Source organism: Anoplophora glabripennis, unplaced genomic scaffold, assembly GCF_000390285.2.
Source record: "Anoplophora glabripennis isolate ALB-LARVAE unplaced genomic scaffold, Agla_2.0 scaffold388, whole genome shotgun sequence".
Classification (NCBI taxonomy): Eukaryota; Metazoa; Arthropoda; class Insecta; order Coleoptera; family Cerambycidae; genus Anoplophora; species Anoplophora glabripennis.
This window is the reverse complement of record NW_019417171.1, coordinates 263,420-275,502: the sequence shown is the minus strand read 5'-3', so window position 1 is coordinate 275,502 and position 12,083 is coordinate 263,420. Positions and strand designations below refer to the sequence as shown.

The 12,083-nt window shown below is 31.0% G+C and overlaps 1 protein-coding gene across 1 annotated transcript in view; it reads left to right on the top strand.

The window, feature by feature from the left end:
• Nucleotides 1–1,072: 1,072 nt before the first annotated feature.
• Nucleotides 1,073–12,083, top strand: part of LOC108907143 (oxysterol-binding protein-related protein 9) — a 120,961-nt gene continuing 109,950 nt past the window's right edge. The window contains exon 1 of the mRNA XM_018710687.1: nt 1,073–1,217. Coding sequence (XP_018566203.1) covers nt 1,110–1,217 — 108 coding nt within the window. The 5' untranslated portion in view covers nt 1,073–1,109. The remainder of the gene's footprint in view (nt 1,218–12,083) is intronic.

Genomic DNA, 12,083 nt, shown 5'->3' with positions numbered 1-12,083 from the left:
ACATAATCCAGTCCAGCAGGCTGTTTTTATGGTGACGACCCATTAGAATATTTCAGAAACTATTTAAATTTAAATTTTGGAAATTTAGGCTTTGTGGTTTTCGGGGATGCTCTCTTTAAATAATAAATGCCATCGTTGTAGCCCTTCCAGTTATGTTGGAAGTCGCTATCTACTTGCTTATTTTAAATGGAACACCCTGTATATTTTTGCATATTTGGATTCTACGCGTAATTTGAACCAATATGTCATAAGTCATCATTTGCTGTTAATCCGATAGTGGTAGTTAAATATTGATTTGAAAATAATGGAAAAAAATCGTAATCAAATGTTGATATTTAAAGTTTATTATTATTAAAAAATTGGAATTGTAGAAATGAAAAAATATCCATCGTTTAGCATATTATTATTATTTATTACCACTTGCTATAATACATCACTGATGGCTATATCAAAATTTTAATTAGGCTAAAGAAATGTCTTCAAATGAGATAGGTATATATTTATGCGATGAAAATATCAGCCGATTATAAAGTATATAGATAAATATAAGAAAACAGAAAAAAACCTTTAATATATCCTATATCTTAAAAATATTTATGATTGTATGTTCTTGAAAAAAATATCATTAAAAGGCTTATTATTTTGGATGAAGAAAATATGAAAATATGTGCACACCTATTTAATTATTACAGTCAGATACACACATACAATACCAAAAATTTATTTTTTCTTTAAATTTTCATTCGAATTAATTTTCACTAAATTTTGTTTTGCCTAAACATTTTACAGCAGTAAAAATGTTCTATCTTATTAGAATTAGTATACTCCACTAAACAATTTGTCCAGAGATACATGGGTAGATAGTAAATGATAATAACAATAATAATTATTATTATAAATCACTAACAATAATTTTCTACATATAAGTAAATCAACGAAAATATTTTAGATGGCGGCAGTAACAAAACGCTACGCTGTATAACTGGTTGCATAAGGAATAGATAAACAACGCGCAAGTGTCAAGATTTAGGGAATAAACTGTCAAATTTTAGTCACTAAACAATCGTTGTAATGTCAGTGCACGTAGTTTAGTGCGGTTTTAAAATAATATGGCCGTAATGGAAGGCTCCCTGAGTAAATGGACTAATGTTATGAAAGGATGGCAATACAGATGGTTCGTTTTAGACGATAATTCTGGACTACTCTCCTATTACACAGTGAGTACATGCGTTCCCAATATATTGGCAAACCTAACCCAAATATAAATCGGGCAAGTTTGGTGGGTCATCTCAGAATTTTGTAAACAACATTATGTGGGTGTAACTTTTTCATTAATTGGATAATTGGTCAATTTCAGAGCAACCATTGACCATATAAGACGTACGATTAGTTAGTTCAATAGCGCAGAATGTGTTTGACGTAATTTATAATGTGACCTCTACAAACGGTTTACATGTTTTCAAGCTTCGTAATGAATGATACACCGAGTTAATAAACCACAGAATTGTTAAATAATTGTTTTGCTCGATGTTATCACTAATTTAAAGTGTGTGTATAAACGAATAACGAAAATACATAGCCACTAATTAGCATAATCGACAGCGATGAACGGTTAATCATACGAGCTAGCCGGTTTTCTTGTCAGTATGAATTTTAACGAATTTAGGTTGTGTTGATATTTTTGAAAGTTTAAACGTACGAAAATTAAGTAGTATGTAAGTATTTTAGTAGAATAGATCATTTTTAATATAAATGTTTCTTTTATTTTTCTGTAATTGAAAATTGCAATGAAAGCACATACAAAAGAAAGTAGGTACATATCAAGTAGATATTGCTGAGACAATCCAACAGAATAGTATGGGCATGTAGTCCGTAGAGTAGTCATTTCCCGCAATATCAGCGATTAGAATCATCTTATCTAAAAGTTTAAATATCTTTTGCATACCTAGATTTCTGGTATCATCAATCACTTCATTTGATAGGATTATTAGAAAAATTTAATTTGAATTTATTTGAATTAGCCTTAAAAATAAAGTAATACCACATTTTCATTTTGGTATTAGTCTAGTACCTGGTCGAATCGCTGCAAGCAAGTACAATCTGATTGTTATGTTATATGATGTACATGGTACAGTACAAACTTAATATACAAATAAGTAATCTATGTATCTATAATATATAGAGTGTCCAGAAACGATGTGCAACAAATTTAGTGTGCTTATACTCATTAACACAAGGGTACAAGCTAATTAATCGCAAATAAAAAGTTATAATTTAAATGTCTTTCCCCTTAACTGCAGATTGCTACCAATAATAAAAATACCAAACTAAGAAAATATCGCTTAAGAACTTTGAAGTTATACAACACGGTAAATATTGAATTTTTTGCAAAAGTGTCATATGAACTTGCCTCATTTTTTTATGGCTATAATAAAATTATTTTTTCTTGTTCTTGTGACATCTTGGATAGATAAGAGAAAGATCTACCGGTCCTAATCCAGTAAAATTAAGTGTTCTGTAGTTTCAAATAGTTAATACCTAATTTAATTTTTTCTGTGCGTGTCCATGTTTATCTCAAAAAAATCCATTATATTTGTACGAGTATTAATATATCATGTTATGTAAAGGTCATTGATTGATACCTTATATTCGTTACTTAATCCTTGGAATTGTTATTTCATTATCACTTTAATTTCGAGTCGAATTTTTAAACTATCATGTGCAATGAATAGCAGTGAGAGTTTTGTCTGCATACAAGTTTTCAGGTTCTGTTCATCACAATCCAAATCCGTCACTTGGCATTTATACTCATTCTAATATAAAGATAAATTTTAAAACTGTACAACAGGTGCAAAATTGATATATGTAATTTTTGAAGGGTTCAAGTCAGTTCGACTAAATTCGTAGAGAATTTAAAAAGTCCATGGAATTTATGTTGTAAATACATGTCAGTTCACGTGAATTCGTATATTAAAGAGAATACTTTGTGAAAAAATACTCAGAAATTTGGTAAAACCTGTCTTAAATTGAAAAATAAAAAAATATTTCAATAAATGTCTGTATTTTATATGTTCATAGTTTTAGGCAGTAGCTACAAAAAAAATTGATTTTACTCTCATGAGTAGACCATTATTTACCTACAAATATAATCGGCGGTAGATTTTTAAAATGAAACAAACGCAAATTTATTAAATTTGTAACTTGTCCAAAAAATATTCTGTATTTACGATTACGTATCCAGAATAAAAAAAAATTGTTTTCGAAAAAATCGCTTCCAAAAAAAACATCACTGGAGAAAGACCAACTGGATCATAGTAACAATTCAATCGCAGAAAAATAAATGCAGACGGGTCTGAGTGAATTAAGGCAGAGATACATTGTTGACACGTCACATACTATCATGTAAGCTCACATCATACAGAAAAATGATAACTTACAACTTAGAACATATTTTTTGGTACCTACTTAATAAAAACGTTTATTTTATATTACTTATCACCGAGCTTATCACTATTTGCTTTCTGTGCTATGTGTAATTCGTCCATTTTATTTAACCGTAAGCCTTATTTAAGTTAAACATTTATGTGGATAGTGGTACGATGTTGAAAGTGACCAACATCAAAAGCGTGTTACATCGTCATTGGATTGTTCAAGGAATTGCCAACAAACGTCCACACGATTTACTTTCTGTTCGGAACAAATTTTTGGTGCAACTCAATGCATGTTCAATTTTTCTGTCAAAAATGCATGGCTTGACTCAACTGAGATGCTAACTTCTTCTGCAATTTCTCTGACAGTCTGTCGGCGATTTGCAAGCGCCAGATCTTTGACTTTCTGAACGTGGGAGTCTCAGTTGAAGTCGAAGGCCTTCTTGGTTGAGGATTATCTTCAATTGACTGACGACGATATTGAAATCATGGAAACCATTGCGTATGACCCAGAGCATCATCTCCTTAAGCATTAAAAAGTTGAAACGTTTCCGTAAAAGTTTGCCCCAATTCCATGCAAAATTTTACTTTTTATGCCCATTAACGCTTAATTCAAAAAGTTCGGTTATTTTCTGAACAGACCTCGTATACCAGCTTTAAGATGTCACTTTCGAATAAAGGGTACATATATTTGTGAACTGAAAATTCCAATGCCAGTCTGTGCAGAAGTTAGAAACAGATAAATCGCCAAATCGACACGCCGTGTAACACCTAACATTCAAATAAATAATACAGTTTAAATTGTAACGTGTTACGGATATGTTTCACATTTCTAAAGGCTAACTTCAAAACTACTTAAAAAAAACAAATTTTGAGACGAGGTAGAATTAAAGTTAAAATTTTACTCATCCATCCTGATATGAGACTATCAGAATAATTATAGTGTTACATTCGCTTTGAGTTAATCCATTTTTAACGCAATTCAATTTCTTCTTGGAGGCAATTATAGGCATGATATTAATATAAATTACTGTTATGTATATTAAGCACGTCTTCTTAATACCACGTATTAATAAGCGCATGGAGAAAACTTTCAATCTCAATCCACTGACATATCCTCGGACATATCTTTGTATACCGTTCTAAGAACAACAGATTCACTTTTCTAGTGTCGACGAAACCCTGTATGTATGCCTTGCTATGGGAACTGAAAGTTTTCTTTCTATATTGAATTGACCCGTTTTAAACCGTAACCTAATACTAGGCACATTCAGTAATATTTAATTTACAACTTGTTTTTACATTTTCCCCAAACGTTTAACCTCCTAAATATGCATAGGCGTAGCTACAATTTTTGCTTGGGGTGACGGGGTGAGCCCAGGGCTGCAAGATCTTAGGAGGCCTCAAAAAAAGCTCTCGCAATCAGCGACTTATAATATAAAATTTGAACACATTTTTATTTGTTTCTTAAAAAAAAAAAAACTTACCAATATGACAAATATAATAATATATCTTTTTTCTGGGGTGGGTGAAAAAATTATATCGATAACTTAATACATAAACCACTAACACACGCGACAGCTACTAGCTACAGAGCTTTCATAAATGATTATATTCCACGTAACCGCCGGGCTTAGACAACCAACAGTGCACTGTTGGTACTGTCTACCAAAAATCCCGAAATTTTACCGTCACCAATATTAACGATTCGTTTACAATGAACGATGACAAACCGTTACGTCTCCGCTCGAGATAATGCGATCGCTGATTGGTTGAATAAAATCTCGTGAAAAATTGTACCAATCACTAACCGGCGAAACAGAATGTTGTGTTTTAATGTTATCTTGATCTTATTGTTTTAATATTTTTTAATTTTACCGATATTTAATTACCAGCGTGAAGGAAATAAAATTACTGTTCCAAACAAAATTACTGGTCACGTGACTTGTAATCATTTGTGAAGGACTTGTATTATCTCAAGTTATTTATATGTAGTATACTTCTAAGTTTTTTACCTTATTTGTGGTATAGTTTTAGTTTTTTCCTGTTTATTAATATTTGTGCCAAAGGAATCAGTTGACAGTTATTTTTATTAAACTATTTTTACTTTACCAAAATCGCATTTAAAAATAGTAGATAAGTTCCACTGTTGTAAACGAGAGGCAAGTCTCGTACAAGATCATTTATTTAATTCATTTTAATTTGGCGTACCATCATCTTTGAACGTTAAATCTTCATCAGAATTTGTCAATTGTCATACAGAAGTAACAATCATTTTCGTGATTTGAGGGCTCTCTCTACAACATTGGTGATCCAAATTGAAAATAAACTTTTTCTCCTGGTGCCCAACGTATTAGAGCTATCATGAAGTTTCTCCAAAAACATGCGACACATACTTTTTGTAAAAATTATGCAGATATGCTGTTTTCAAAGATTCCGATATAGGTGTTCCTTTTTTTACAAATATGAATTGTTCACAAATGTAACAAAAACGATCAGGACTTAATTTACACACTCTACTAGACATTTTATTAAAAATAAAACCACTTTCTTTCAAAAAACTTAAAAAAAAAATATTTTTGAATCAAAGTAAATGGGTATTTAAATTAAAGTAATTCTCGTACTAACAATACGAGACGTGATAAAAACAATTTAAACACTACCTTTTATTAGTTAAAGGTAACATAAGAAAATAAGGATTTCATCGGAGGTATATAAAAAATGTTAGAATAGAACCTCGAATAGAACCAGTGTTATCATTTATTAATTATTTTTAGGGAGAAATTATACTAGTTATTCGCATCAATTAACTACCTACGATTTGTACTTTTATTTCTGAATATGAATTTAAATAAATTTGCTAAGTGAGCCTATTATTGTGTTCTACCTGGACTATCTATTCGTTTCCCTGGCCTTTCTTCACCCTCATTTCCTTCGCCTACGAGAATTTCTTTCAATTCTGTAACAAATTGGCTCACACGAAATTATTCATTCCTCGTTAAGATAGATCGTCTCCATTCGGAGCTTATTGCAATCGTCATCTTGGTGTTATCTGCTTTTTATGCCACCGAAAGCATTATCATTGATATCTTTGTCGACAGAATTATATCTTCCATATGATGTCCGTTGGGTTTCATTTAACCTTTATTCGCAATGTAATTTATTTATTTACTAGTAAGTACTTAGCCCAAGGTTGCGAATTTCAAAAGATATATATTTAAATGTTACGCGATATCTAAATTTAAAAATATCAACAACTGCGCGTTGTTTTATTACTCATCATCAAAACAACATAAAGTGGGCGATTATTTTTTTTAATTAGCCAACATAAGTATATTGGTTATTAGTATTGTTGAAGATAGTCGAACTATTTATAATCAATTACTAACTTGGGAATTTGTACATGTATGTATATTCTTTTATCGGTGGTTTTGTATTTTATCTGCAAATTTCAAAAGTTGGTATCATAAAATGAAATCTTAATTTTAACTCATCAAAATCAGACTACTGTATGTTGCGAAAATAGCCACGCGGTGCCAAAAATGTGTTGATTAAATCTGGGGAGTTTTGAAAAACAAAATTTAATTGAAATTGGTGAAACTTTTATATCATTCTAATGTAAATTATTATTTATAGAATTTTGTGGCCACATGTATTAAATATTATATCTATTCCAACAGTCCACTGCTAGTTTCGTACAGCTAGAAGTATCGAATCTATTAAATTGTTCATATATTTTCACTGAATGTGAAGTAAGAAATAATTAAAAATTCTGCAATTTTGTTGAAATTTTTTATTACTGTTTTGGTTTTTTGGCTTCAAATTTCTATTCATTCTACTTAAACTAAAAACTATTTTCATTTCTATACACTACATTTAGCCGCAGGTAACTTTTTTAAGCCAAAATTGATTCATATTTCACCATATTTTCTTGTGTCTGTAACTTCTGAACAATCTAAAGATGTTCATTCAAAAGTCCATCTAGTAAATGTAATTAGAATACTTGTAGCAAAAGTATGAATATAATTCGATATATTTTTAATATTTTCGTACAAAATTAAATCAAAATTAGTTGTTTTTAAATTCAGAATATGAATGTTGATACTGTCGGGTTTTAAATTATATTTTGCTATTATTTAGATACGTCAAGCGTAATAAATTAAATTTAAGGTATCTCTTATTTGAAAATAAGGCAGATATAAATAAATACTATATTATTAAATTAAAATTAACTGATAAGGAATGTTATGCGATACTGTGAAATATTTGTTTATTAACAAAGTCATGAATAAATCTGCCTATCTCAATATTTTAACTTTTAAGTTAGGTTTTATATGAATATACTTTTAAATGCAAATTTTAGCATGAATTGATTTTGGACTCTTCTTTATAGAAATCTATATTTTTTACGGGATTGATATCTTTATTCGCTTATTGTCGCAAAATTTGCAAAACTTTGATTCAGAATACGTATTACATACAGGGTGTTACAAATTAGTATGTCAAGCCGTTAACCGCATATTTCTTTGGACTAAAATAATGGAATTTTTCTTATGCCTTATGCCTCTTTGCATTTCGGAGCCCCATTTTCAAATTGCAGGGTGTCAAAATCAAAATTGTAAAAATTACTTAAATTGCTATTGTTACGAGAAACAACTACTCCGCGGGCTATATACCCCAACCGGCATCGAATTATACTCGCAACACCTAGTGCAACACCTAGCATCGTTCGTCGGTTTAACCCACCAGGCACAGACCGGTTTCGGACTTATTAGTCCTCATCAGTGTGTCATAGGTGAGACAACCAACGAACGATCTAGCTATTATAATGTCATATGCTCACGACCAAAAGCTACAGGATGAGTCACTATACTTTGACCCCCCTTTAACTTTTTTGTTTTAAGAGTTATAAAAAAATGTGAAATATAAAAGTTGCACGAGTTTTTATGCATTTTTCGAAAATGATAGTAGAAAAACAAATGAACTCCAAACAAAATGGCCGCAGATGTTAACTTTGTTAAGTTAAATGGAACACCATGTGTATTTTTACATATTTTTATCTTAAGTCGGTACATTTTCTTTGTAATTTTGGTGTAAGGTATTAAAGCGCGAACGGAGGAAAATGGAGTTGTAGTACCTCCTCCCCAATTTTTTCTAGTACGCCTATGGTTTCAAAATATTTTTCTAGATTTAGTGCCTTTTTGTTCTACTCTTTCACCCTTATACGATTTTTGTTTGAGGCTCACTTTACGAGATATTGCTTTTTTGGATGCGACATCGGTATAGTCGACATTTTTAAATTGTCTAGATTATTTTATTCAAAGAACTAATCATTTTTAAAATTTTGATTTGGACCCCTGCAGTTTGAAAATGTAGCTCCAAAATGAAAATGGCATAAGGAAAGTCGCATTATTTCAGTCCAAAGAATATCTGGTTACCGACTTGACTTACTAATTTGTAACACCCTATATAATTCTTAAATGTTAATCTCTCCAAAATCGATGGAGGAGAAAATCTCCAATGTCTTTAGATAAACACTTTTTAGATTACAGTTGCCACACAAATTGCACTTGGGACTTACACTAAAAGCTTCCGAGATAATACGATAATGTTCTGAAAGGTTCACAAGTTAGTTACTGTATTTGTGTTTGCTTTTTGGCTTCACTAATTTGTTCTTTGCTATCTCGAAGCCTGGCCTCCACTGGAGGCTTACACATTTTTGTTACTTATGCCTCGATATACGCTTACGAGAAATTTATTTACTTATTGTTCCATTGTTATTGTTTATGGTAAATTATTTATTATTAATGATAGTGGCGGTAATATTTAGGGATTTGCAGTTGACAGTATACCAGCTGTGCAATTTTGGTTAGCTAAGCTAAGCGGTCAAGTGGCTTGTAAACATTTATGAATATATTTGAATTTTAAATTGTCCCGTTAATGTCATGCATGTAGCTTGTTATATTCATTAACGAATAGAAAAAGAGAATAAAAGTCATAGCAACATAGGGATTTTTTTAAAGATTTAGCGAAATTACACTCAAAGAAAATGTATGTACAAATAATTGAAGCTACATTATTTATCATTTTAGGTAAATCTTCAGAAAAATTGTGTTTAAAAGAAAAATGGGAAACTACCCTATTCTGTACTATTTGTCAATAGACCTATTTAGTAGTGACGTTACATACGTCAAATAATAGGCAACAAACACCATAGTCATGAAGTGTTTCCCAATATTTTTAATAGATCGATTTTCGACGTTATGTACTTTGGACATAAGTGCCAAAAAAAAGTGTCTTCTTTGTCATGACCTTAAATATCGCGATATTCTGGCAATATTAGAAATATTTAAGAAGTTTCAAACCCCAAGTAACAAACTAAAAGAATTATAGAATTTATATTTAAATTTATAGAACAATATTGACTTTTATAGTAATTAATAAATTAAAATTATATCGATGTTACTGAGCATGCGCAAAAGACAATTTCTTGTAAGTGAAATAGCCTCGCAACAGGATACCATTCATGAAAAGTTTGGTTCTGGTTAAGAGTACGTCTATAATAAACCACTTGAAGAAGACAAACACTCGATAAAAACACTGACACACCACAACACCAAGAAAAACAATAAAAATACTTAGTAGAACCAGAAAATGCTAAGATTAAACAAAAGAAGAGAAAATACGCTAATGATGACAGCGATAACATATCAACAAGATCTCATCTGCGTATGAGGCTATTCTTTCCGAGCATGCGCATTAGGAATAACACGGCTAATGTTAAATTTTTACTTTATTTTTTAGGAATATTCTTTTATATCGTGTTTGTAAGTTTTAAGCACATTAGTGTATCTATTTTACCAAACACATGTTGGTTGTTCTTAAATACTTCCAAATCCGTGTAAAAATAAATTAATTTGATGTTGTTCGTTTTTATAGTATCTGTGTAAATAGTACACAGTGGTCAGATTCGGTCTGTACAATTTCAACTATGACAATTTGGTGCGGGTTGCCTGAATATGTGACGTCACACTAGAATAGTCTGTTACAGACTTTTTGAATCATGAGTAGTGCGTCAATTTGAATAAAAAAGTTTCACATTGGGGTAATTTAGTTGTCAATAACGGAATAATCGCTGTTAAACGGGAATCAAGGTCTCCTCAAACAGAACCGAAATCGATATTGTTGTAATTTATTAACTTCACCACTGCATTGTGATCTATTTCGATAGTATTATTTTGATTAACTCAATTACTCAACATTGTTGTATCTACTAGAACAGAAATCGAATTATAATTTCAATGAAACAAGATAATTAAATTGTTCTAACCAATTTTCACATATTTAGGCCAGGAAATATAGAGTTGGACGCGACTTTTTGTTTCGGCAAGCTGAATTTATCACTATAGATGCTAAATATTATGTACAATAACATATTAGTTTCCACAGTCATAAAAATGGGGGGGAAGATTGTTTACAGGGTGGTTAATTGTATAATTTTTACGTAAATTCACGTTTTTCGCTTATAACTTTTTTCCGCTCATTTCCACGAGAAGATGTGGAAGATGCTCGGGATTGTACAGCCTAATAATTAGTTAAATTGTTTATAAGGCCATAACTTGTAAACTATTCAACTTACCGATTCTAGATTTCGTGTGAATTATTAGACAGTGATAAGGAGTGAGAGGATGTGATGCCAAAACGTTCTGGTAATAATAACGCAGTTTATAAATGTTTAATTCAAAAGTGATAAATAAACTTCTTCTATTTATAACTTTTGATCGATTTTTTGACGCTCGAGGGCTAATTTTGTAGGTCTTTTGAAGACGAAAAAAGAGTACTTTACTGTTTTCTCGTGGAAATGAACGGAAAAAAGTTATAAGGGAAAAACGTGAATTTACGTAAAAATTATACAATTAACCACCCTGTAAACAATCTTCCCCCCATTTTTTTATGACTGTGGGAACTAATATGTTATTGTACATAATGTTTAGCATCTATAGTGATAAATTCAGCTTTTTGAAACAAAAAGTTGCAAAATGGTCATTTCCCAGCTCTTTTTTCCTGGGCTAATTCTGCATATACAGGATGCCCTTAATTCGATTGTCAGACTTATACAGATTGTTTCTAGGTCAAAATTAAAACGAAGTTCAGTAATTCAGTTGAACTAGGATTATTTTCGAAGGTATAGCAACTGGAAGGTGACGTGTTGACAATGTTTTTTAATTTTTTTTTAATATCTTTTCAACCAGCTAAAATATTAGTACACGTTTTGAACTATTGATAACTGGTGTTTTTACAGGATCACGAGGAAATAGGTTGCGTAGAATCCACTTTTTATAGCCAAAACCTTAGTTAATTTGAACTTTTAGTTAAAATTGGAGCACTTTGAAAAAGTTTATTATCAGGGTTGTTCAATAAGAACCGACACAGAGCGGAGGCATGTGGGGGAACCCAAAATATGGTGATTTAACGCAACTTAAATTTATACTAAGCTGCACCCCAGAGAAGTTATAGGCCTTGAAAGTGAGGTTTCAAATTTCGAAAAAAATCAATATCTCACTTAGAACAACCTAATTTGGTACACGGTGTGAGTGTACCAGAAGCATTAATCGACAGTAAGTAGAGTTCAATTGAAACATTTCGAGAGTAAGT